The sequence below is a fragment of the Tachysurus vachellii genome, chromosome 1 (assembly GCF_030014155.1).
Source record: "Tachysurus vachellii isolate PV-2020 chromosome 1, HZAU_Pvac_v1, whole genome shotgun sequence".
Classification (NCBI taxonomy): Eukaryota; Metazoa; Chordata; class Actinopteri; order Siluriformes; family Bagridae; genus Tachysurus; species Tachysurus vachellii.
In genome coordinates, this window is record NC_083460.1 from 15,632,546 (window position 1) to 15,660,203 (window position 27,658).

Consider the following 27,658-nt stretch of genomic DNA (forward strand, 5'->3'; position numbering starts at 1 on the left):
TATTGATGATAGAACCAAGTCGAAATCTGGATGAAAAACTTGTTAAACAAAGACTAAAAAGGGGCAAGACGTAAAGAAAAACAAGACAGGCAAAACCGGGGGCGGCTGATGAGGTCACTTCCTGTTACACATCAAAAAGTTATTTTTATCCCAGACATAATGGGTGTGATTTCATGTGTTAACCCTCATGTGACAAAAATGTGAAAAGTGCTTTAGTTTTGTTTGGTGTGTGTGTGTGTGGTGTGTGTATGAGAGTGTGTGTACATATCTTAAAGGCTGCATTTTCTTCCCATTTATAGCCCGAAGAAATTCAGTTGGTCACGCACTGCCCAACAGTCCCAAAAACACAGCAACGTCACTAAACATAGGCATGCAAACCTCATATGTGTATGAAGCTAGAGCAGAATTCTAGTTTCCACCAGACGTACAGTGACACGCCCGTCTCGCACGCCGCAATAACGAGGTTCGAGATACGTCCAAGAATGATTTCAAAAAAGCTCAGAATATAAAGCACAGTAGGGCCATTCATACACATGTTCTACTCTCTGGCCTGGTGCTTGTCTTTCCCAGACACACACACACACACACGCAGCTCCACCAACGCTAAATTAACACACCATGCCCTGAGCAACCAAACCAACATGGCTAAAACAATCCTGCTCTATTCATACTCTCGGGATGAGACGTGGATTTTTTTTCTTGTCCTTTTCTGACATCCTGTCTGTGAGAGAGAGAGAGCGAGAGAGAGAGAGAGAGAGCACAATAAAGCTCACGACATCAATCATCCAATCACGACAAACCGAATCAAATGTGGAAAATAAACCTTTCAAACTTTTTGAACATGGTTTGTTTGAAGTGCCGAATGACGTTAAAATTCATGTGACGTTAATGTTAATTGTTACGCCTAAACAACGTTGCAAATTTGTGCGGAATTCAAATAGCTTCAGGTATCCTTTATACTTCAGAGGTTGCACTTGGGTTCTAACAGCAACCCTTTTCACGTTTCCGACACCGTACCTGGATAGCAAATGTAACTAACAAGAATGGGTGGGGCTAAGGGATCAGCGCTACAAGCTACGTATTAGCTGCTCTCATCCTCTTCTACATACATCTGATGGACACCTAACATACACAGAACAATACCTATTCTTGCATTGTCTGCAAGTACGCATTTATATTTTATTTTGCACATCTACATTTGAATTTGCACATCTTTTACTTTAATTTGCACACTTATATTACAATTTGCACATACAACTGTCTATTATTTATATGTTCATGTCTTACCATTGCTACATGTTTACACTGTGGAGCTCCTGTACTAGAAAAAATTCCTCGTATGTGGAAACATACTTGGCAATAAAGACCTTTCTGATTCTGATTCTGATTCTGATTCTGATTCTACTCACATTCTCACTTTCGTGGCTGCCACGTTAAGCTGAGAACTAAATACGTTGATGTTGGAAGGATAAAGTTTTTGTGTGTCAGAAAGAGAGCAAGAAAAAAGGAAAGTGCTGGAAAAAGTGCAAATTGTAGAAAATCGAGGTCTGTAATAAGAAATCACTTGCATTTCGTGATGACACAAAATCACAAAGGACTGTATTAGGATCAAGAGGATTTAATCTGCTGTTTGGGCCACATCCAAATATCATCTGGTCCACCTGATCCCCCTCAGCGTGCAATCAAATGTTTTGGCACCCTCTGAAATAGGTCAGTGATATTCAGAGCGTTGATATTGGCACACGGGTCACGCGGCGCTGGTTTGTAGCAACGAGGGCATGTTGAAATGTGAATGTGAACAAATATGTGACACGAAAACGCCGTGTGGTTTCGACAGCCTTCTCTAACTCCGCAGACGACGACCCCGGAGGGAGCTGCAATTTACTCCCATTACTTGCGACACAAAAGCTGAATGTCAATACGGCTTCCAAAATGGGCCAATCGATAAAAACGGGAGTAAATGAACTCTCGAGCTGGCCTGCTTTCCTAGCAGTGTGTGTGTGTCAGTGAGCTGGAAGATGCTGGTGTGACAGACAGCGTGTTAATCTCTCACGCTGTCCCCGGATTACATGTGATGCTGGAGGAGGGTGGGGGGAGGGGGGAGGTGGTGTTTGGGGGTCGCAGCTGTGAAGCATGCAAAAATAAAGTCACTTTGAGATTCCGTAGACAAAAGCACCACACGCCACATTAAAACTCGAGACCTTCCCATAATGGCGTGCATAATGGCACAATTATCATCGTGTGCACGATTAATAGGATCCGACTGTACACAATAACAAGCGGGACCAAAAAGAGCAGGATATAGTTCCAGCACGGACGCTTTCAGAGGTTTTCACTTAAATGCGCGTTGGTTTATGATGACTCGTCACTAACGTACGTCTTCGTGAAAAAGAGACAGACGGAGTCCCCAGAGTTGGCACTTTTTAGCAGCCAGATATAAAGCGCTCAAGAATGAGAAAGTCTTCGCTAGGTTATGATTAGCGGGAACGTTACAAATGACCTGTTAGGAGATTATTGTTATTATATTGTAATTATTATGGAAAATACACATGGAATTGTCTCCAGTGTCAGTGACATGTTGTAAAGTTTTTTCAGAACAGAGAAGTCTTGTGGTTTCCTCTGTAACACAATTAAAACAATTGTATTTTTTGTCTTAAAAAAGCTAACCTAGTTTGAAGAAAGACGCCACGAGGGAATGTTCATAGCTATAGTGATAACAGCGACTAGCTTGTCTCGCTTATGTTCCAAAGCATTAAATCAATAATATGCATGATGTGTTTTTGTTCCATTTTGTTATACAAGCTGAATAAAACTCCAGAACCTCATCAGACTCATCAATTAATTATTTTAAAAGTGATTTATTCCTTTGGTCATAAACAATAACTCGATTGTTTTAACATTTTAACGACAAATAAATATTGATTTATAAACTTACAGTTCTAAACTTACGATATATTAATTGCTGAAAAACATTAGCTAAGGGAGCGTCAATCATTTTCAGTAAACAGTAAAACATATCTAAATCCCTCTCTCTCCTCCAGTTCACCAGTCATAATTTATTCACGATTCACCGCCTCCTATTGAGTCCGATACGTCCTTTCAATATAATTACACCCTTGGGGATGAATCGATAGCCCTTCGAGGGTGTATGTTTGAAGATTTGGTCTCTGGTCGCTAATCCGAGTGCCCTTGCTAAAATTCCTACACACCTTCAGAGCCGCTGCACCAGAGGACGGATATCCAGATGCTCGCACATCTGTCCCTCTGGCAACCGACGCATTCAATTCCTGCATTTGCTGCGGGTCCTCTGTGTGCTCCCATCCCCCACTCTGCATCGTTCACACCCTCCACCTCACTTCTACATCATAACCGCAACGTGTCAAGGTTACGAGTGTAAGCCGAGGCCGACTATATTAAAACACTCTGCAAGGCATGCAGCTTATTTATTATATAAATTATAATAATTATTTTTTAGAGATATAATTACAATTAAAAAAAATTTTTTAATTAAAAAAAATTCAATACAAAAAATAAAAATTACATTTCCCCCCCTTAAATATATATAAAAAAAATATAAATACAAAAACTAGGGAAAAAATATTAAGATTATATTTAGGGCAGCTGATAAAATCAACAAAAAATAAATAATTAAGCAAAATAATAAAATAAAATTTAATTAAAAAATAAAATGACTAAAAACAATAATTACAAATTAAAATAAAATACACTTTGCTGCAAGATCATTTAACATGACGTCACGTTACATTTGACATATGCACTTCTTCGTACGGTTCAGGTTATAACACCTTTATTGTGTATTTAACGCTATTCTAGTCTATCAGTTTAACAGACTTGTGCATCATCAATCAGTCCAAATGGATTCAAATCTATCTAATATCAGTATTAATATTAATGCTTCATTAATCATTATAAATCGTTATCACTGACTTTAAATTCATTTTATTAATGACAATCTGAATCAAAATATTCAGCTGTTTAGCAGGCGCAGGATCAGGACGGATCATTTCAAAGTCGGGTTGGTGGACGGCGCTGCTTTCAGCACAGTCCTGAGTTCTTCTTCACCCTGTTCATCTTCCATTAGTCTGTGGATATTTTTTCTGCATATTCCAGCTCTTTTCTATTTCCAGCTCCTTTCCATTCAGTTAAATTTAACGATGCTTACTGACACAAAGACGAGCTTACATGATTATTATTGGCAGAAGTAAATGCTTCAGGTAAACAGAAGGTTATTAATGGGTTAGTAATAAGCTTATTGATCCAAAAACATCAGCAAGATAAGATAACAAAGAAAAGGCTAAAACCTGTTTCACTAGTTCTCTCTCTCTCTCTCTCTCTTTCAGTTTCAAGCTCTTTTCTTAATTGATTTTAATTTTAGTTGATAATTGTTGATTAATATTTTGCCAAAGACGGTTCGTTGTTTCTGGAATCAATCACCTTCTTTCTCTATCTCTCTCTTTTTCTCTCCGTCTCTCTTTCTATAATAGTTTCTCTTCATCCTCACCATCTTTTCTCATCACTTTCCTTCCATCAGCATCTTCCATTTCTATATATCTGTCTTTCCTCCCTCTCTTTGTTTGCTCTCCCTTTCTACATCCCTCTATCCCCCAGCTGTTCCTGTGGCGCGGTGGAGATAGAGGCAGGCGCCTCACACACTGACTCCATTGTGTGTGTGTGTCTGTGTGTGGTGCAGGACGGAAGGTGGAGGGGTGTGGGGGTGGAGCTCCTGCTCAACAACCAATTGATTTTACGCAGGATGGAGGGAAGTGGAGGGATAGCAGGAGAGAGAGAGAGAGAGAGAGAGAGTGCAGAGAGGAGGTGGCAGAAGAAATCCCTGCAGTTAGCATCCCTGCCTGCAAGTCTACTTCGATCGGCTGTTATCTGTCTTTTCGTCTTTCTTTCATGCTTTCTCTCTTCCTTTTCTCTTCAGAATACTTTAATTACTCTGTTATCCTTATGCCCTCCCCCTTTACTGACACACACACACACACACACACACACACACACATTCTGTATGTGTGTATTCGCTCATACACACATACAGAAACGCAAACACACATACACGCACAGACACAGGCCACTCTCCACTGCATGCCTGCTCACTTTGCGCATTGACAAATTGCACATTCTAGATAACACACACACAAACACACACACACACAAACACACACACACAGAATTCCTTAATACTAATCTCACACTCGCGCACACTTACCCATGCGGCTTATTAACTCATACACTAATCTGGTGCCTTAAACAGCTCTCATTAACATGCTAATCTATGAGCTCTATTTATAAACAGTTTAACTGACAGCCCATCAATAGTTAGCGATAAAGACTGTGGCTGTTGCTCACAACCGACGTGAAACACGGGCCTGGTGAGGCATAAAATAGTGTAGCATAACAATATAGTGTGTAGTATAGTATAGAGTAACATAGTATAGTATAGTATACTATGTAATATAGCTAGTATAGTATAGCATAGCATTATATAGGCTGGTTAGTGGTTAAGGCGTTCGACTACTGATCGGAAGATCACTGGTTCGAATCCCAGGTCCACCAAGTTGCCACTGCAAGGCCCCTGAGCAAGGCCCTTAACCCTCAATTGCTCATGTGTATAAACTGAAATAAAAATGTAAGTCACTCTGGATAAGAGTGTCTGCTAAATGCTGCAAATGTAAATATAGTGTAGTATAGCATAGTATATACAATACAGTCTATAGTAGTATAACAGTGTAATATAGTATAGTCTAGATTAAATTGTATATCATAGATATTGGTATCCCACAGTATAATATCCTGTAGTATAGTATGGATATAAAAATCTGGTTCCAAATGTAAGCAAGAAAATCTAAATGTTATTGACATTTTATATAGTATAGTACTGCATAGACCACTATACTACACTATACTGTTATACTATACAATACTAGAATATTATATCACAGCTAGGGTTGTAGGGATCCTATAGTGAGTGTTGGGATCCAGTCTGACATATTTCCCAGTACAATATAGTATAGTATAGTATAGTTCTGTACAGTATGGACAATAAGAAAAAGAAAAAGACCAGTCTTTATTATTGTCACATATAAAGCACAGCCATGAGGTGGCACCCATGAGGCAGAAAGGGTTAAGGGCCTTGCTCCGAGTGGCAGCTTGGTGATGCTGGGGCTTGAACCCTGATCTGATCGTAACTACTTTAGCTAATATATTGAGCAGCAGTATCCAATCATCTATTTCCAGTATAGTGTATTAGAGTGCAGTATAATAAGGCACAACCGTTGCTAAGGATAATGGTATCAGATACTGAGTACATGTATTCCTTATGGACAGTATAGTATAGTACAGTATAGTATAGTACAGTATAGTATAGTAAGGGATGTCAGCCATGATTAAGCAGAACATGATGGACAACAATGTGTGTGTGCATGTATGTGTGTGTGAGATTCACTTGGACAGCTGAGTGCCTCCTTGGCCGTGATGCTCTTGTTGCAGGCCGAGCACAGCGTTGTGGCCGACACGGTCAGGGAGGTGAAGAGGTGGCCATTGCTGTATCGCGCCTCTCTTTCGCGTGCTTCCTTCTCCCGCTCCTTCATGCGCTCCTTCTCTTTGTTCTGCATGCACAGACAAACACACACACTTGTAAGATGATCTGTACTTTTAAGTACTTTTGAAAAGTGCTGGTCAGACAGAACCTTAGTAACATGGTTACTACAGTTCATATCAACATACTCAGATTATGTTTGCTTTTTACATGACCCTCACTGGGATTGGTCCTTAGATACATTGAGAACAAAACAATTGTGTAATACTTTCTTGGATCCAACTAAACAACATGAGCTAGCAGTGGCACAACATCATAAATAGTACATAAATTTCTAAATATGACTGAAATTTTACGTAGTTTGTCAGGAATACAATATTTTGACAGATATTCAAGACAGATGGTAAAAGTACTAGAGGACATACAGTGATTCATTTCAGCCATTAAGACGTAAACGGTCCTGCAGGAGAACCTTCAGACACAGGGTCTAACCTCATGACCCCAGCAGAGATACAAACTGTCTGGTTGTTCTTGAGCTATTGGCTATTTTTTTTATATAGCAGACAACTATGAAGCCTGGCACAAAGTCCATCAATCATGTCCTGCTAGAACTCAGGGTGTGCTCAAAGATAAATGAATGAACGGATCGAATATGTCCAAAGTGTTTCCCTGGTCGAATGCCCCGTCCACTTCTCTTTAAAACAGAAAGCTCTTAACTAAATGCTTTTTCTTGTCACAAAAGTACAGGGTTAGACTTTAGCATGTGTTCTTTGTAGGCAATGTTCATCTTGTGAGGTAACTGTGAGGCAAATAGACGTCCTGATGAGGCTTCGGATGAACGCGCAATAACGTAGCCGAGCCTGCGATTGATTATTACAAACAAGCTGAAGGTAAAAACTTTGAAGAGATATTTTAGAAACAAGTTACTTATTGCGATCATTCTCTCAACAGGGGTGCCTTGGCTGCAATAATCCCTTCTTATAATTAATATGTATGACTCAACTACCTTTAAAACCAACAGGAAGTTCAAAAATATGTTTTTCGATGCTTTTTCATGATTGCGAGATGCGGTGATATTTATGTTATCATACTCTGTTTGAAATGTCAAACCATAACACCACGACTCCCAACACCACGATAAGTTACAGCTTTAATTAGAGCATTCGGCAAGACAGGGAAGTCCGTCTCGGTGAGAAATACAATAGCTGTTGACACAATACAGTGTTGCGAGGGAAGTCAAAACTTAATTGGTATCTAACTTTCCTTTAGTCTTAATTTGCAACCTTTTAAACATGCAATCTGTTTAATCTCCATTCCGAATCCTTATCCACAGGTGGATGGAACATCTGGAACATCCAGGTTTAAATTGTGTAAACCATAAGATGGGGTATTCACGATTTTGTGATGAGCCCAGGGTCATGATCAGGACTTTTGTGAAACAAGGAAGTCGCAGTTCCTCCTCAGACTTCTGCACTAGCTCAGCTTTTTCGGTTCTCTGCCACACAAAGTATTAACAGATGTCCAACTACAGGATGCACTTATAACAAGGTCCTAAAATATATCTAGCTGAGTTATTTAATTGGCCGTGTACGCAAAGTGTTCTTGAAGTGATGTACGCTTACAGCGGCATGAAACTCATGTGCCTCGCAGCGTGAGACCGTTTCTACTTGCAAAAAGCCTCTTTGCTGGCTCTGGGTATTTGCATCATCATGTTTGCAGATCATATCTTGCGAAGGAAGTATATCGAATGAACTTCCTCCAAGAGAGAGGAGGACTGAGTTAGCAGGAAAACAAGAAAAGGATAGATAGGTTATCGAGAAAAGGGTAAAATTGCAGTTTCTGCATTTATTGCACAGAAAAAAAAGCTTAATGTGTACGTGAATGACGTACACAGCGTGTGCTGTTTTTCCATCTACCATTGTCGGATAGTTATGTGCTCAATGCTCCCTCATTACTTTCTCTTGAACACATCTTGTCACCTTGTCGAAACCAGCGTCCTTCCCATAGTGGCAACTTCCAATATTGAATAAACATCTACTTTGTATGGTTTTCAACTTACAAATGAGTTGTTACTACAAAAATAAGAACATATCAGAACAATCTCTGCGGGTTAAACACCTCTAGGCTTCTTTGTCTAGCCGGATCTTTTCTGACAAGTTGCAGGGAACGTTTAAGGCTTCTCAAAGAGAGTAGCAAGCCAAAGAAAAAAAATACGGGATCTAGAATGAACCCTTTTTAGAATACGCTGGGAAAGTGGTGGCTCAAATGGTTAAGGCTCTGGGTTGTTGATTGGAAGATCAAGCCAAGCTGCCACTGTTGGGCCATTAGGCAAGACCCTTAACCCTGTCTGCTCCAGGGTCGCTGTACCATGTCTGACCTTGCGCTGTGATCCCAACCTCCAAAATTGGAATATACGAAGAAAGAATTTCACTGTGCTATAATGTATACGTGACTTTAATAATACATTTCACTGAAGCTATTTTATACTATCGACTGAGTAAAACGCTCTATTCAAGGGCCCTTGTTTCCACAGTGTGCACTAAACTTAATCATGTAAGCCCTGCATGCTTTCTCTCAGTTCCCCTGGCTGGATTGGGAGTGTCCGTATGCTCTGAATGACACTTAATTAAAAAGGGCATGATAAACATCAGCACAAATACACTGGAAATAACTCAGGAGGCCAAAATTCCTCTCCGTTGGAATGCAATAAGGCTGCCGTCTCTCCCTTAAATAAATCGGTAACCAGAGACTTCACATGGCATTCCTTTAGCTCTGACATTGTCAGTACGCTCCAGAGGCAGCGCATACATGACAGCTCTTACTGTCTAAAAGAAGAGGAAGTGTAAAACTATATGATAAAAAATAGCACTAAATTTTGCTGAGGATTTTGCTGTGAAATGAAGAAGTGAAGTCCGGTTAGAAATATTTCTTCTGATTGTTTTGGTGAGGTTTTCTGTGAGGAAATCTTTATTAAATATTCTTTAGTCTCCTGTGCCAGAGTCGTGACAGTCGGAGGTTTTCCACCACATTAAAGTCTTCACGATGAGTTTGCAGATTCTTTGCAACATGGTACGATGTGTCGTATTTCAAAAAATACAAGACTGTAATCTTTTCTAAACTACTATTAAACAGTTACAATATTTTCAGTGTGATAAAAGTAACCATGCTTCACCTCAGACACCATCACACCACCCTCAGGGTTTCCCGCAGCACTTTGCAGTTCGGGCGGCCCGCCTAAGCTGGGAAACCCTACCGCCTTAACTAGGTCGTCCAAAAAAGAATAATTTTGCTGCACAAAAGTCCGTCAAATGCATCTCGGAGAATAGCGTGGACACGCTTCACACCGCAAGCGGGTGTGAGAAAATGATAAAAAGACGTGGTCTGACACTGTCTGGAGGATAACTAGCCAGTTGATAAAATGCGTGTCCGTGAGAACTGTAAGAGAACTTATGTTTTGGGTTTATTTAAGCCTGTTATTGTATTAGTCTGTAGTTGTTGAAAATTTAAAGTAAGTTAGCTGGTGATTTTGTTGTTTGAGTTCTTCACCTGCTAGCTAGGTTGCAAATGCCTGTTTATAATAATTGTTAAACGTAGTACAGAGTACCACCCCCCTGGTAAAAAGGGTATCAGTGACTTTTTTCCCCCACTTTGACCATAACAAAGTGTGATGATGCTGCTGATATCCTCCTGGCTTCACTGTGTTCTTGAGAAGGCCTTTAACCCTTAACTGTTTAACCCCTTTGCATCAAAACAGTTTCCAGATTAAAGTCTAACAAAATTTTTTTTTGTCTTTTTATTTTAAATGCTTAGTCTGGTTCCTAACCCAACCACTTCAAATAGATCTTGAAACAGATAGCATTGTTCAAAAACCACTATCTTTCCTTAGGGTAGTGGCTTTCAATTGTTTTGCTTCCAGGGTCCTGTATATCTGTAAAATAAAACACTTCATTTCCAGATTTTTCCATCAATAGAACACTTTCAGACTTTTCTGCTTGGACCCCTAAATATACAACCTTTGATGATATAGACTATAGTTTTCACAGCTGTAAGCAAAATCAATAAGATTCACAGAATCATTGCCCTAAAAGGGTACCCATTTGTTGCTCTCCGTTTATCCCTCACTTTATCCCTCTTTCTCAGGTGTAGCAGATGAGCACATCTGGCTCTAAGCACTATACTAGTGCCACCACTTTAATCCCCTTTAATTCCAGTCTGCCATCAAAATCCCCTTTAGGATTTGCCTGTCGCACTTTCTAGCAGGTTCCACATCTATATTTAGGTAAAATAAGTATCTTTAGAACAGCAACAGGACGTACCGCAGTGTTTAATCAAATACGTATACGAGAGGTTTACTAGAAGTACCTGCTACGTACATTCACATACAAACTTCCTTCCTTCTGTGCGATATTTTTCTTCATGTCCCCAGAGATGTTCAATGAAAGGTCGTATCTGATGGTATAAGACAAGACCGTGTTTATAACTTTATTATAAAAGTTATGATGTTATAACAAACTGCAGGTAGGAATAAATTTGTGAACAGGGAACTGAAGAAAATTTGGACCACAAGCACCAAGGGATTGGTTCGAGGATTTCCTCATGCCACTTGTTTGGATTTGTTGCTTCACCACATCATACCTAATTTGCAATAAATTCAAGAAATTCAAATGTGGCTTTGTCAGTTGGCACTGTCGCTGAGATCCAAGCTGGTGTCATGCCTGTGTGTAGAAATGTAAATGTCGCATTTTGCCTTGCTTGTGTGTACAAAGGTTGGGAGAGTAATTTGATCCGATTGCAGGAAGTGAATTAAACAGAGCGACGAACAATAAGAGAACAATAAAGGCTGGATGTAATGTTTGTTTATTCAGCATCACAGACTCTACGGTCACCAAACATGGCAAATTTTTTTATGTTCTTTGATCTCAACCAATGGTTCTTTACCTTTTCTTTACGCTAGCTTGTAACTCCTGATTTCACGCTTCTTAATGTAAACACTGTAACGCATTTCAGTTTTTTTGGGACTTTTTCAAATACCTGTACTTTTGAAGGAGCGGGACCTGCAGAGAGCTGGTCGAAACAAAGTCTGCACCAAACAACAGGATCATTGATTCTCTCTCGGCACTGCGGGTATTCAGGGTGGTGCGCAAAACCCAATGTCCAGCAATCCCAAATCTTTCTTCAGGTTGGAAAAAAAACAAAGAGAGCGTTGCTTTAGGAAGATAAAGAGCTGAAAGCCCCAAGGATAACCTCTGATGGATGAGGATAGCCTCTGATAGACTGAAAAAAAAGCAGGGGCATTAGTACCAGTGGGGGATTTAGTGTGGTGGGCAGACAGATGAAGGAAGAACAACACCAACAAAAAAGAGTGCTGGGGGAATGAAAGGAAAAAAGCCCTCAAGCGAGACCAAGCAAGATAGAAAGAGCAGGTAACTTGATTTCAGACAAAGACGAGACAAAGAAAGGAAGAGGCGGGAGGCGGAGAGCGTTAGTGTGACTTGAGGTTTCGTCCCTCAACACTAGCTCTTGAGTGATAATTAAAAACCCTGACAAAGCGCTCTTTTGTGTGAAGAGTCAATGAGCGACTCCTTAAAGAGAGATGAAGTGTCCTTGTAGACCTTTACAGGACTACAGGACTGCATGTAAATATGTACACTGGGGCATTGCAGCAGTTTCATGATGAGATGCATGCTGGGAAAAGATTAAAGCCACTTTTTGTGTGTGTTCCACTTCTCTAAAACGAGTTAGATCGCATGAGTTCACAACAATCACCAATCACAACACCTCAACGGGACAATAGAAGTTATTGCAGAAAATGCTGGAAGTTTAACAAACTTTAACAAACTCTGTGATATTTTAGAAAAGCCACCAGAGATGTTGTATCAATAACAGACAAGAGAGTGTACACTTCTGCAAAAAGTGATTGAAGCGTTCCTTCACTCAAGGTGTAACCAGATGGAGGCTAACTTACGCTTTTGCTAGCATGGAAGTGGCGTGTGACACAAAACAGCTAATGAGCAAACCCGCTAATCCCTCCGGGAGTGGTTGGAGTGACAATTAAAACTCCCAGGAGGACGCCTAAGACTACCCTTAGAGGGAGACCGAACCAGAATCAACCACACACACAAACACACACACCTGTTCAACTCCACCAAGCAAATGAGTCACAGTCAGCACAGCCATAAAATCCGAACACTTTGACCATGATTGCTCAGCTGTGCTTTCGAACTCAGATGCAAACGAGATTCCATTCTGATGTAAAACGGCTGGAAATAGTGTTAAATCTGTTTGTTTTTAAATGGGAAAGCAAACATTTTCCCCTATCTTAAATCTTTCTTTGTTCATATTTTCCTTCACAATCTAAGCATCAGAATGCAGAACCTGATAAAACCGAAGGTAACGGTGCTCTGTGGGAAGAAGTGATGAGTGATAAGCAATGAGTGATGTCTAAAGACTACTGAGTGAGGTCACTTCCTCATTCGTCAGGCTCTTTAGTCAGCCACAAGGTTTTTAGTCAGAATCCCAGACTCGGGGGCAGACACAAAATCAGTCCCTGAATCCAACCAGTAACGTAGCCACAGTGTAGACGAGTGGGTTAATGACACACTCATGCTAACATACACTACGACCTTAAAGACTATGTCTATTTGATCGTACAAACTTTTCAGCTAACATTATCGAATGATACATGCCACAAGACATGAAACTGAAATCAGATTATTCTGTTTATACTACATTTTAAATAAATCTAAATTGGCACAAATATGCGTGAGGAAAAAGTGGTTGGATTTCTTTATTTGAAATTTCACTCCACTTCATATAAATTGAGTCGTACAAAACGTGGATAAACTCACAACTTGTCCTCTCTGTAAATATTCATTTCATCAATAGCTGTGCGAATTATCACATCTTGTGACATCATCTTTATTCGAGCTTCCTGGAGAATTTACCACAGGATTCGCTACATGTCTGTAAGGACTAAAATAAAAATAAATAATATTATTTGTATGGAAATTTATAAAAGATTAGGCGTGAGGTTTAGAACTTTATTTACGTGAAATTTAGCCAAATCAAAAATCTTTATAGACCTATAAAGCGAGATCAGGTCATCTTATATTGTTCTGGTTATCTAAGACTAGGGATCATCAGAGAATCTCCTAAAGGTGCTAGCAGAAATTAGCGTGAGTTATAAAAACAGTGATTGTTATTAGTATCATCAGACGTTTGTGCCTTACATGATCCTTACTGTGTGTTTTTGTGTCTGTTCAGCTGTTAGAGAGTTTCTGTATTGGCCCTGCTGTTTGCACAGGTGCCCTCCATCCCCCACTGCAGATGGCTGCAGGCTAAAACAGCGACATACTCCGCCCACACTGTACAGTAACCGTGTTCTCCTCACATCAAGAGTCATAGTGTAGGTGTGGGATGTGGTAGCCTAGTGGTTAAGGTGTTGGACTAACTATCGGAAGGTCGTGAGTTCGAATCCCAGATCCAACAAACTGTCACTGCTGGGCTCCTGAGCGAGGCCCTTAACCCTCAATTGCTTATTTGTATAAAATGAGATAAAATGTAAGTCACTCTGGATAAGGGCGTCTGCTAAATGCTGTAAATGTAAGATCTCTGGACTTGTTAGCTAAGATCTCTGGATCTCGTAGTAAAGGTCATGATTGCTGGATCTGCTATTAAAGATCTATGGATCTGCTAATGTTTATCTCTGCACAAAATGCAAGCCTATAAATCGTATTTTTTCCTGAAGCTGCTGCATTTAGCGTGGATAAAACAAATAGTGAAAAAACAATGCAAAACCCAAAATATGGCTGAAAAGATTGTGTGTACGAAAATTGTAAATATTGTATGTAGTTATGTGGACAGAGCCTGAGATGGTCAAAAAAACTTTAGATCTTTAACGTTTAGCTCTTGTTTCTTTTTATTGCAATTGTTTGCTCTAAACCCCCACGTAAAAGACGCAATCTAACTGGTAAACTATTTTTTTCAAGTTTTCAATTTTTTTTTTGTTTTCAAGTTTTTCAAGTAATGTTTCAATGTTAAATCTGAAGGTAATTTTGTAAGACTAGAGTTGATACCAACAGTCCATACCATCTTCTTTTGCATCTGGTTAGTGTTTGCGCTGTAGCTTCACGCCTTGGTCTCTGTAAACTCTCGCTCCAAGCTGTAGTTGCTGACATCCTGACAAACTCCCAACACACCGGTATGATCACAAAGAAATAACAAAACGTCTGGAGCAAGTACGCAAAACTCTGCTACATTCCTGAGAAGTCCCGAGGTCACCGTCATATCCGCAGGAAAAGGTAAAATCCAGTAAAGAATTCAGTAAGTTTTAAGCTTTGTCTTCCTGATAATGAGCTCCACAATAAGTAAGGGAATAAACCACTTCAGGACATGCTTTTATAGAAAAACATTCAACAGCAGGAGCATTAAAATATATTTCTTCTCATTGCACATCGATTTTTCATCTGTTACAATTTCCATTCATCAACATGAACATCGTTTTTCGTCTGTTTATAGCTACATGTAAGATCGTGTTATTGCTTATGTCAAAAGAGATATAAACGCAGATCCTTGGTGTCAAACCTCGATATTTAAGATCCTCCGTTTCAACAATGTAAATATTACAGCTTTGCATTCGACTGTTACAAAAAGTAAATAAAGAATTAGCATGTTTTTGCTAAGCGGATTTAGACATATTGAAACTCTATTTTAGCTAGTCTAAGATGCTACAAAGCAACCTCCATACAATTTCATGTGAACTAGCTGTTACCATAAAAACCACAAGGTATTTGATCGAGAACGTGAATATAAACCGATTTAGTATTGTTCTGGAATTTTTAAGCGTACTATAATAGATAGACGATACAAGGACTGTTAAACACGTCTTGAACGGATATCTTTTTTTTTTCCCTATGACTGTCTATAGATTTGTGAAACGTATCAGTCCTGCCAGCCGATGTGAAAAGACAAATATGAGTCACACACTGACAAACACACACACCTCCTACATGAAAGCAATCTTAAAACTAAAGTCGACCTCGATCAAAATCCCCAGGGTGTCATAAACCACCCCATGAGCTGAGTTTCTTCGCCCTCTCTGCCCCACGTGTCTGTGTTTTTCCTGTCGTGTAACAACTAAGGTTTTGGCTGTGTAAACCACTCAAACTGAGAATTCTGCAAACTAAGAATTTACAGACACATAAACTGTGTTGTTACTGTATTATAACATCACCAGTAGCAGCGAAGACATTTAAAGGTGATTTCCGTGCAAGAAATTAACAATACATTCTATTTTTGTCATACTGCTTACACGTCATACATCATTACAACACGTTGTTTAAATTAAAAAAAAAAAAAAAGATGTACTAACTCTCCTTCCTGCTTATGTGGTGGAAAAATTCACGTTACAAGTAGCTTCACCTCTGGCAATGGAGACTCCTTCCTTAAACGCTAAATAAAACATTGTACAAAAAAGTCACCACTGTAATGTTTTTAAATAGAAAGTACTAGAACAAGTGCATTAACATCAACCTGCGATCTGAATTACAGCAACACAACTGTCAAGAGTTCCAGAAATTTAATCCGCACTTTCTGACCAATCAGAATCAAGCATTCAATCCCAACAGATCGTGAGGTATACCTTAGGGCTGTAACGCTAATATGATATAGGTATCATTATGAATTATGAAAAAATTTACTTATCTTCAAATATATCAGTAATTACAGTTAAATCCTCAGAACCTTGATTTTGTTATTTTCAAAACTCCAGAATGATGCAGATTTTATGAAGAGACATGTTATGTGATATCGCCTGATTGTAATTTTACCAATTTAATTCATAAATAAATAAATAAACACACACACACACAAAGAATGTCTGCAATGTTGCTTTGCAAATTTTGAAAAAAGCCACAAAATTATGTATTTATGAAGAAAAAATAATCCTCAATTAAAAAAATATCACTTTTCATAACATCATCACTAGCCCTGTATTCCAAACAGTAGGAGGCCTCTTAACTAGGGCATTTTTGACAGCAACAATCACAAAAATCTATATTCGATATATAATCGAATTCTGGCACAAAACACACATCAGACATCAGTGTTGTTCTACATCCAACCTTCAGCGATGATGTTTCACCTTGAGCTGCATGCGGCAACCTTCAGCTGTTACTGCTAACGATATGCAACCGTGCAGCAGATGCTGGGGTACCACACGCGAAGGTCCGAGTGTGCATCGGTAGCACCGAGTGGCACCATTATATCTGGTACCAGGGAGAACAGAGATCCAATTGAGACGGCGCTGTGTGAGACGATGGAACGGATCGCTGAGGTGAAGTCAACCCTGCGAGCGCTCCAGTAATAATAGAAGGTCTGTTAGTGCTCCTTTCTGTTAGCGCTGTGTATGTGTATGTGTGTGGACTGTCTCATGTCTAAGCCTTGAGCTCTGGTCACAATCCTTTCTGTGTCCTCATGGATGACTGATTGCTTGACTGCCCTCAGGAAAAAGGAGCTCGTCTAAAGCTCGCATCGTTTGGGATGTAGCACAAAAACCGAGAACGAGTTAAAAATCGATTTAAAGATATTTGTTCAAATTTATAACATGAATACAGACAAACAGGCCCAAGTTGCTTTATCAAACCCTAGCATGATTAAAAAAGTTCTTTAAACCTTTAGAGATAATGTAGTTGGACGTCCGCTGATGAATTAGAGAAGCGTGGGCTGAAGTTTGGAAGCAAAATAATTTAAGATTGAGTCATATTTTTAAATATTATTAAAATATTATTAAGTATACAGTATTAAGAGACTAAGCTCCATCGATATTTACGATATCATGTTTATGTACTCGGTATCACCTTCAATGGGCTTTTTAAAGTAGCCAAAACAAAAAAATGTGTGTAACTGAGACACAAATCTTTTTTTTAACCGCAAATCCTTCAACTTCTTAAAAGTCTATATAAGTCTATATAGTTGAATACTAATACCGGAGATTTGGAGCATTTAATCCTGACCGTGTGCAAAACTGGACTCACACTCTGTCAAAAAGATACCAAACCATGTAACCCATATATGTGTGTCTGTGTGTGTGTTTAGCGAATGCTTGAACTGAGTTTCACTTACTAAAATTAGTCTACAGTGTGAAGCATTGTCAGTCTTTTTTTGCATGCAGAAAGAAGACATTTGTGCATGCAAAAACATCTGGACATATGTATGTGTGTGTGTGTATGTGTATTGTATGAACCACCACATGCACTTCCTTCTTCCTTATAACGACTGACGCATGAATCAGACATAAGACACACACACACACCCCTATGTAATCACCTGGCATTCTGGCACCGTCCTCCATCAACGGCTACAGGACAAAACACAAAACCTTTTCTACCTGATGCACAATTTCCAAATCATCACACGAACAAAAGCGCAAGATATGACTCTGCAAATGAATAAATGTGTATCTAAACGTCCATCTCATGTTGCTGAAGAGTAGGACACAATGACTGAAAGGTACCTGGTTTCCTGATGACCTACAAAGAGGTGAAAATAATTGCAGTTACACACTTTAGTGTAATGCACCAGGTTTACAATGCTGTGATGTTCGAACAACAGTTCATTTGTATGTTTGTGTGTTAGGTTGAAGAATTTAATGAAGTGAAAAGAAATAAAATATACCACAATGCCAAATGCATATGTGTGCAAATATGTGTGTGTGTGTCTGTCTATGTGTGTATGTGTTAGTGTACTGTATTTACAGTAAGAGACGTTTGGACGTTTTTTTTTTCTTTTATTTATACATACATATATATATATACACACACATTAAAATATCAATGTTTAAACAAGTGTATTTTCATAATGTCTTTAAATAAAATCCCCACAGCTTAGCCATTTCCCCTCAGCTCCCTCCCCCAACCAATTTCCTTTCAATGGAAGAAAACGTGGCCGTATTCCAAACGCCTCCACGCTCCCTACACGAGTCCACTAGACAGGGTGCTGAAGCGACTCGCTCGTGCTGCCTACATAGCAGACTACTTTTTAAAAACCTTAGCGGTTTGGAACGCGGCCCGTATTTCTCGCCACGCTTTTCTCTTCCAACGCGACATGGCGAAAGATTCAGGTAAGAAAAGTGAACGAAAAGCGTAACCAAAAGCAGAACGAGTCTTTTTAACAGAAACGGGATTTAAAAAAAATCGATAAAAGTCGATAAGAACTGCGTTTTTTTTCTGAAATATGAGACCGCAAGCGCGAGCCGCTATTTTCTTAAAGTGCCGCAGTCTGCCGACGGAAAAAACCCCACTCGACCGAATCGGATATGCTGAACTATGATGAATTAACCTTCACTCACCTTTAAGTTGACTTCTTTCATTCTGTTTGGACGTTTTTTCATTAACGGGTCCGTAATGCGGGACATACCGAGCATCAGGACCTGATTAAATAGATCCTAATTCTCGGATCCTAACTAAATAAATAAATTCAGATACTAAAGTACAATCCAACCTGTCAGTGTCCCACTGTAATGATATATGGATACGATTTAAAAAATGCCTCATGTGGGGGAAAAAAAACTCCCATCAACTTTTATTATGTTTCTGCAGTAGATAATAAGATCAGAATGCAACGCTGCTTCTCTGTACTTTCCGCACACACACACACAGGAAACCCGCCCCCAACAGCTTTCTTTGTAAGCACCGCCTCGTTTGCGCTTTGATTGGCTATTGAGATTATACAGACAGGTCATCCTCCAATCTTAGTAGAAGAGGCGTGGCTTTTCGATGCTGGGTGGGGGTAAATAAAGCGCCGTAGTACAACGATGCAAACGTTGTTTTAAACCACGCCTCGTCATTTGCATACAAATTCTATTCATACTTTTGGCCAATCAGCGTCCATGATTTTTCTTTATGCCCGTCCCCTTCCAAAGGTGCAGCTTATATTTTAGTTTACAATAAAGTCCTAGTTTAATCTTATTTATGGTGCTTTTATTGTCTAAATATATTAATGTTAATATTAAATATATTAATATTAATACATTAATATTAATATTAAATAATAATATTTAAATAAAGATACTATTATATTTTAATATATTAATCTTATTCAATTAATCAAAGTTTATTATTGATTAACGTTTTATTATTCGAAAACATTCTACATTTTATATATGTTTCTTGGAACGTTTTTTATTTGATTTAACTTTTTTATTGTTGTTATTTACAGTTATTAAAATAAACTTCTCAATGTCACATCTATTATTGGTGGTCATTGTAAAAGTTTCACCCAAATGGAGCAATGGATTGTTTGATAGGAAACACGAAACACGACTTCATCTAAATTTAGAGAGGCAGAAAGAGAACGCCCTGCGCCATAGTCACTCAGGGTTAAAAAAAAGCCACTTGCTGTTAGGATTTTACAGAAGTGTGTGTGGGGTGTGTGTCAGTGTGTGCTGATGTGTTACACTTCTCTATGCTCACATCTTATCTAAATAATACACAAGCTTTATTGTTTATATCTTTGATGTTTCTGATCACTTTATATTTTTTGGCAGGTGATTCTGTGGAAATGCTCCCTTCGTTTGGTGTGTAGGAAGAAGTGCGAGAAGTAGGTGTTTTAGAAAGAACAGAAGAAACCGCAGATAAACAGACACCCACCAGGTATAGACATGAAGTCTCTGACACAAAGACTCATCCTAAAACTGTCAGACAAACCGAACGATCCACTCCTACGACAACGCGAACACTGAATAGTAATGATTAAGGAATAAAACACTTCACACACCTTTTTTTTAGGCATTTCACATTAAACGTAACTAGAAATTGATCATGCATATGATGTGATACTTTTTAATTAATAAAACATGTAAAAAAAAAAAAGGTTGTCCATTTGTTGTGATTTAAGAGCCATAAAATACATGAGTGATGGTGTGATGCACCACTGCGAAGTGATTAATGTCCCGGTACGTCCATATTTCATGTCCACATAACAAAAAATAACATTTTGTTATCTCATGTTATTGCAGCTATAAACAGTCATTCTCTCACAAACTTTCTTTTTACTCCTCTAATGAAAAAAAACAGAGCTTGTTTCGTTACCTCTGTTGTCCATCGTAAGACTTGTGGTGGAAATCATACAGACTGTAAGATCTGACACTGGAGACTCCTTCCATAAATTATGCATAATTTATAATGTTCTAACAAAAAACCCTGCGAATTAGTTATTGCAATAGATAAGATATCGTTTAAAGGTTATTGCTGAGTAAGGTGCTAGGTAAAGATGGCTGACATGGTACTTTGGTAATGACAGCATTTGTGTATTTAATATAAATGTAATTAAGAAAGTAGGTAATCCAGAGAGATAGTACAGATGTTGCATGCATGTGGTGATTAAGAATAGACAACATAAAGGTCTTTCACGTGAAGGGCTATCACATGAAATGTCTATCACAACATCGTCTCACAGCTACAGAGTGAACAGACTCTCTTTCACCCACTATAGTGACTCACTTTCCATTCATTTCCTTCCTTTGTGTCACCGGGTAAAGTTGTCTTTCTCACACACCCACGCTGATGAGTGCAGGTAAGATGAGACAGGTGTTCCGTCAATAGCAGGAAGGGAAAGACGACCTCTCGCTGTCCTGTTTTCCAAGCCTGGATGTCTCTTGGGAGCTGGTTAGTAATCCCTACATCCCTGGATTTCAACAGCGTATCCAGACGTCTTCAGAATACATTAAAGAATCTAAGATTTTTAGTATCACCATACAACTTTAATTGAATTCAAGCTCTGTAGATTTTTTTAAAATTAGAAATTGGCTCTTAGAACTCCAAACAGTATAGTTCAGACCTGCTTCTTTTCGTTATAACAAGGTCCATATACATAGAATGCAGATTTTGTTTTTTGTGTGTGTGTCATATCAAGCGTGTGTGATGTTGAAAGCATCACTGCAATACGGAAAGTCTCGAGCGAGTCGAGTCGAGTGTGTTGCTGGGGTGTAGTGTGAGATAACGCAGAGGTCACTCAGAGGTTACACAGCAGCTCCTGAAAGGACTGACCTTGAAAACCACACACACACACAAGCTTGGAGGCTGCGTGAAGGGCCGATTGTCGCGCGATCACTATGTTATGCAGTGCTGTACGAGAGGATAGATTACATACTAGGAACGAACTAGACTGAGAACAAGAACAGAACAAAGGGAGAATGAAAGAAAAGAGAGGGTAGGAGCAACAAAGAAAAAGGGAGAGAGATCGAATTTCAGAAGTTCATTAGCACAACGACAAAACACAATAGTGCGAGGAGGCACAATTACATATCACAGTATCCCACAAACCTGAACTAAAACCAACAAATCCGAGTCCACAGGGTAGATGATTATCTGCGGGACAAAAATGGAGAAGATTGTTCGACGTGGGTGACGAGCTGGGAATCTTTTGGAAGCTAATCAATTTGAAATTACACTCATGCTTAACATCTGCTCAATCTGAGCATGAACATGGTACCATAATCCACCCTTACTGCTCGGTCTTGAATCAACGCGCTCTTAAAATGCACTTGTCCTCCCTTGTTCAATAAGGATAATGATTGTCTTTGTGGGTTCTTTGTCATCCAGGACTCTCTTTTTAAAGCCGATGATGTGGATCAATGGGAACTTGAGCACATGGGGCTGTATTCACAATCGGCCTCTTGTGTCCAAAAAAGCATATTCAGAGACAGGTTGTGCACAAGTATTTCCAGCCTGTGTGTTTTCAATAGTGTCTTCACAACACGCCTTTAAAAACAAACACCTGCATTAGTACTTAAAAATAAAAACGGGATAGAAACAGTCACCCTTATCCAGGGTGACTAACACAGGCTAAGGGCCTTGCACAGGGGCCCAGTTGTGGTAGCTTTGTGGACCTTGTATTCAAACTTTCAGTCACTGAAACTGAAGCGTAGATTAGTTCGAAGAAGCATAGCTTGTAATCCATAATCCACCCGAAGTGCTTTTCAAATATCTCTCAAAATGCCGTTTTATTTATGATCTGATTAACCAGCCTGCTAAAAAAGATCCCAGTGAATCAATTATGCTTGTGCCTAATAAATGCGTAAAGCTAAAACAAAAAGCACACCAAACAGGTAAATCACTCTAATGCCATTATTCTAATCTGCTATATCATAATATGTGTCCTAGTCAATCATAATCTCTTGAGCAGCACCAGACGTCTCAACCAAAGGCCTCTGGGCAGAAACCGGTTCGATGTTAATTAGTTTGCTGCTCAAATAAACACTGTGCTTAGATCGGGATGATGATGTAGTACAGGTTATTGAAGGCCTTCGCCTCATGCCTGTTCCAAACAGGTGAAGAAAAAAGAAAACTGACTAAAAGAAATTGGTAGCTAACATATAATAACATAAAGGAAGCTAGTAAGCTAGTTAAAGAGAAGAAAAAAGAAAACTGACTAAAAAAATTGGTAGCTAACATATAGGAAGCTAGTAAGCTAGATATTAAGTGCTGTTATTAATACACACTGAAGAAAATAAATGAGTTTATGAGTTCAGGAGTTTTAAGAACAGCGTATGATTTATTAATATATTAATCTTTATGATTAACCTTTTATCTTCGTCCAAGATTTAATTTTGTGACAAAAGCCTTTGAGTTGACATTTTTTTAATCCTTTCGTCAGCCAATGCTGTTCCAATAAGAACGATCCCTCGCTTCGTCTCTACATAAAGAGCACGATGCAGCAGTGCTTTAATCCTTTACTCCATCCTGGTCTTTCACCTGACAGACGCATGCACACTTCTGGATCTTTGAGTCTAAAAGTTTGTTCGTCATCATCTCTGCACCTTTTGAATTGTAATTCTCATTCATTTGATGTCTAGAAATTGAGTGAGAAGATAAGCTTTATCTTTAGGCGCTAATTACTAAACCTGAGTGTTCACGTCAGCATGACGCAGGACCAATAACTTCTCAAGAGAATATGAGAAATACATCATCAATCAAGAAATTTGCACCAGGATATATATTTAATTCTGAACATATTAAATGTCTTTCAGAGTGGACTTTATCTTTATTCAATGGACGATAACGTTCATCAGAAATATGTAACGTTATAGCGAGCAAAACCGGACAGAATCTCATTTTTAACGCTATGGCAAGCAAACAGGGTGAAGCGATACGCTTTATTACTATACGACGGAACAATGACGCATGACTCCATGATAACGGTAAGGTAAACATGCTCAGGTAATCTTTTACGCATCCTGAAACAGACTTTACTGCGTTTCATATCCGTTGCTTAGAACTGAGGTTTGTTCCGTTTTCCAGGCCACATCCTGTGACATCCTGAGCTGAGGATCTGCAAGAGAGAGGAGGAGGAGGAGGAGGAGGAGGAGGAGGAGGACTAGGAGGATGGGCGGGACTTCCATTGCGCTGATGCAATCCTGCTGTCCAAGAAGAAATTGCCCAGCTGGCATGAGCAGAGCCGGGGGGAGGGCGATTCTCACTCGAATCTCTGCACCGTTCACACGCTCAGTTGCTGGCACATGATCCCATGCACACACATACACACACACACACACACACAAGTGTGTCATTTTCACATAATGTGCTGTTGTGACAAGACCGGGTCTAGCATATGCCAGGAGCAGGCAACTCAACAGCTATAAACACGACATGGAATCACATCGTCAGACTCGTTCAGCTGTTTATAAACACACACACCTAAACTCATAAACCAGTCACACACACTTTCACACATGCTGTCCAGATGTCTGTCCACACATCTGGCTTGGAAAGGTATCAGCAAAGGTATCACATGTCCTGGTCTGGGTTTATTGCATGTACAGAAGTGAAAAACAAAGCGTTAAGGGAGAAGGAATAAGTGCTGAGTGATTTTAGTGATGAGAATCAGAGCCAGGTTAAAGTCAAGGTGCAAATTACAGGTGATTAGACAGAGTTTGAACCGTGATTAAGACTATAACCTATAAAAATTAAAGTAGACACCAGAGACACCAGAATTAGGGTTTGTTTAATAGACTACTGAAATATGCTAAAAGTTGCTACCACCACCAGGGTTGCCAGGTTCAAGGATTTCCTGCATAATTCTACTACTTGCTTGTGGGGTTTTGTGTGTGTGTTTGTTTGTGTGAGTGTGTGTGTGTGTGTGTGTGAGAGCGAGAGAGCGAGAGAGAGAGAAGGGATTGGTTTTGCTTATGCAAACATATCTAATAATACAAGAACATCAGTGAAAGAACGGTTTAGGAGAACTACATGGTTTTTATATACAGTTGATTCATTTGATTCGTTTTATTCGATTCATTTGTTTCATTATCTTCAGTAAAAACCATACATCCAGTGATTTTTAAAAATAAATGTGATTTTATGCTGATATGAAATTGAAGCCAAAGTCCCAACCCTGTCTGGAAAAGCTGCTACAGACTACAACACACAGCAGAGCTCCTAGAAAACACACACACACACACACACACACACAACTTCTCTGCTGTCTGATCAGACTCCGCCTTCTCAGTTTCTGCTTCAAATAGCTCCAACCCCATAATCTCGCTCTTACAGCCCTGTCCTGCCGATGATGTCAACTGTTGCACTTGCAGAAGCCAATTTCTGTGTTTCACTCATCTGCTTACGAAGCGCATTGCCGGGCAACCGAGCAACACAACCTGCACAACAAACACTGCTTAACTGATCTTCGGCTCATGACTTGTGTCAATCACATTTGTTAAAAAAAAACAAACCAAACCAAAAAAAAAACCACATTCACATTTCAAAAGCAAGTATTTGTAAAAGTTTTAATATGTTATGAACATACTAGTGTACTAATGTGCCACTATTACAGTATCTTAAACTAGTAATTCCTCTTAACAATGATGATAATTGTCCAATATTGTATAATAGCTTACAACGCTATTGTTTTGAACACAAAGTATTACTAACGATCAGGAACAGGCTGAATTACAGGACATCTGATTAGTCAGAATCTGCTGATTTACTTTATATAACAGCAGAACTGATGATAGTTCAGGTGCAAATTTCACATTAATGTGATCGTTTAGTAGTAAAAAAAAGTAGTTTAGTAGTGTGTATTTTATTATAATATTATATCTGATTTTTACTCTGTGTGTACATGTTTCATACTGTTAGTTAGTTAGTTAGTTAGTTGGCTTTATTTGTAGGAACTCAGGAAAACCGGAATATATATAATAGAAGATCAGCAAAAAAACAACTTTGAATCAAGTGCACTTATTAAAATTCTAATAGAAACCTGAAGCGTCACTTAGTTCAATATGGTTATTGCATCGACTACACAGCCAGGAGTGCCCTCTAGTGGCCACAAACAATTCCACACCCAACAAAACAAGTTGTATGAATAACTGACCAAAACATCTTTGCAACCAGGAGAATCAGAATCAAATCAGAATAAATTAAAAAAACATATCCAGCCACAGTATGTGCAGTGCAGTTAGACTTTTTTTTTCTTCTCTGATTATTGTTTAATGTCTTGACATTACAGACGTCTTCCTCTGTAACCTGAGCACAGAGAAAGAGGAAAGAGGAAGTTCTCTTTCAGCCCCTCACTCGCCTGTGTGTATTCTGTGTGTTTTAACTGTATCATGCTGTTTAACTGAGGATTAACATAGAATAAAAATGAGCTACAGAATATACTGAGCCTTAAAATACAAAGTGTATCTGCAAATAGTTTGCACAATTTATTTAAAACTCATTCTACACTTTTCTGACCAATTCTCAATTCTGATTGGTCAGTCTTTTTTGATGATATTGTCCTTGTTCTGATTTTATCTTCTAAATACCTGTGTAATAGTCGATATAGTGAAATAGATTTCCACGCATTTTGAACAAAACTAAAAATGGATTAAAAATAAATAAGCATATAAAATGTGGTGGAATATGAAGAATAACATGCCATGAAACTTCCTCGTTGATTAATTTCCTAATACACCACATTCCGTTGCTGTCTATTATTTGCTATGGTTCAGTATCTGGAAGAGGAATACTATTATAAATAAGAGGAAGAGCAATTACAGTCATAACTGATCACTTGTTCTCTTTAATACTAAACTCTAAACTCAGCACAATATGGATGCTGCAAAACTCGTTCTATTAAAGCCAGACTGGAATAACGCATCTCAAGTCCCGCCTTTTTGCTCCTACCTTGTAATTCCTCGCCATCTTTCCCAAGAAGCTGAGACTCCGAACTAAGGAGCGCAGGCCGTTTGGCTTCTCGCTCTCCTCGTTTTGAACCCCTTGCCCCTCCGTCGTCTCCTTGCTGTCCCAAAGCTCACTGCTGACCTTTGCATCCACCCGTAGACTGCTCCGTACAATACACACACACACACACACACACACACACACACACACACACATACACAAATCCAGAGTCAGGCTTTCCCAGAACAATCCTTGATTCTCACAGTGTACACAATGACCAAAAGTCAACTCTTACCTCTGTGTAGATCCTCCAAGTAGAGAGGAAAGGGAAGAGTGTGCTAAGAAAAAAAAAAGCACAAAAAACTAAATCAGTCTCACAGCCAGTTTTGAACAAGCAACACGGTCTTTCTGCCTTCTAAAGTGTCTTTTAAACTCGTTTTTGCATCATTTATAGCATAAAGATGCATGACTTGGCAGCTGAGAAGCATCATTACTTCATTAGAGAAGACATGGGAGAGCGTGTGGGAGGTGAGAAAACACCACGGTAGGCTTTAGGGCGCTGAAGAGCAACTCAGCAGAACAAATACAGGAAGGCGGCTTCCGCATAACTTAGCATGCGCACACACACACACAAAAACACACACACAACAACACACACACACACACACACACACACATACACATAAAGAAAAAAAAAAACAGGTTTACAGCACTTCCACATTACATATATCTACAGCACAATGGTGTCATGGTGTCACAGTTGTTGGTCCTAGACAGGCAGGTTTGACTCAGAACATTGCAAAAAAAACAAAGCACCACCAGAGAGCGTCAGTTCTGCCGGCGGAAATGCCTTGTTCATGAAAGAGGTCAGAGGAGAACTGCTAGGCTGGTTTGAGCTTAGAAGAAGAGCAGAAAAGAGCAGAAAAGCATCTCAGAAGGC

General features: G+C 39.2%; 1 protein-coding gene across 3 annotated transcripts in view; it reads right to left on the minus strand.

Annotated features, from left to right (window-relative positions):
• Positions 1-27,658, minus strand: part of arhgef2 (rho/rac guanine nucleotide exchange factor (GEF) 2) — a 56,059-nt gene that overhangs the window by 13,536 nt on the left and 14,865 nt on the right. For 2 of the 3 annotated variants that reach the window (XM_060874270.1, XM_060874279.1), the window contains exons 6-8: positions 27,014-27,056; positions 26,722-26,878; positions 6,470-6,632 (exon numbers count right to left, since the gene is read on the minus strand). In XM_060874270.1, the coding sequence (XP_060730253.1) occupies positions 6,470-6,632; positions 26,722-26,878; positions 27,014-27,056 (363 nt within the window). Of the gene's footprint in view, positions 1-6,469; positions 6,633-18,908; positions 19,197-26,721; positions 26,879-27,013; positions 27,057-27,658 lie in introns of those variants that run through there. The other variant, XM_060874288.1, reaches the window with a different exon arrangement.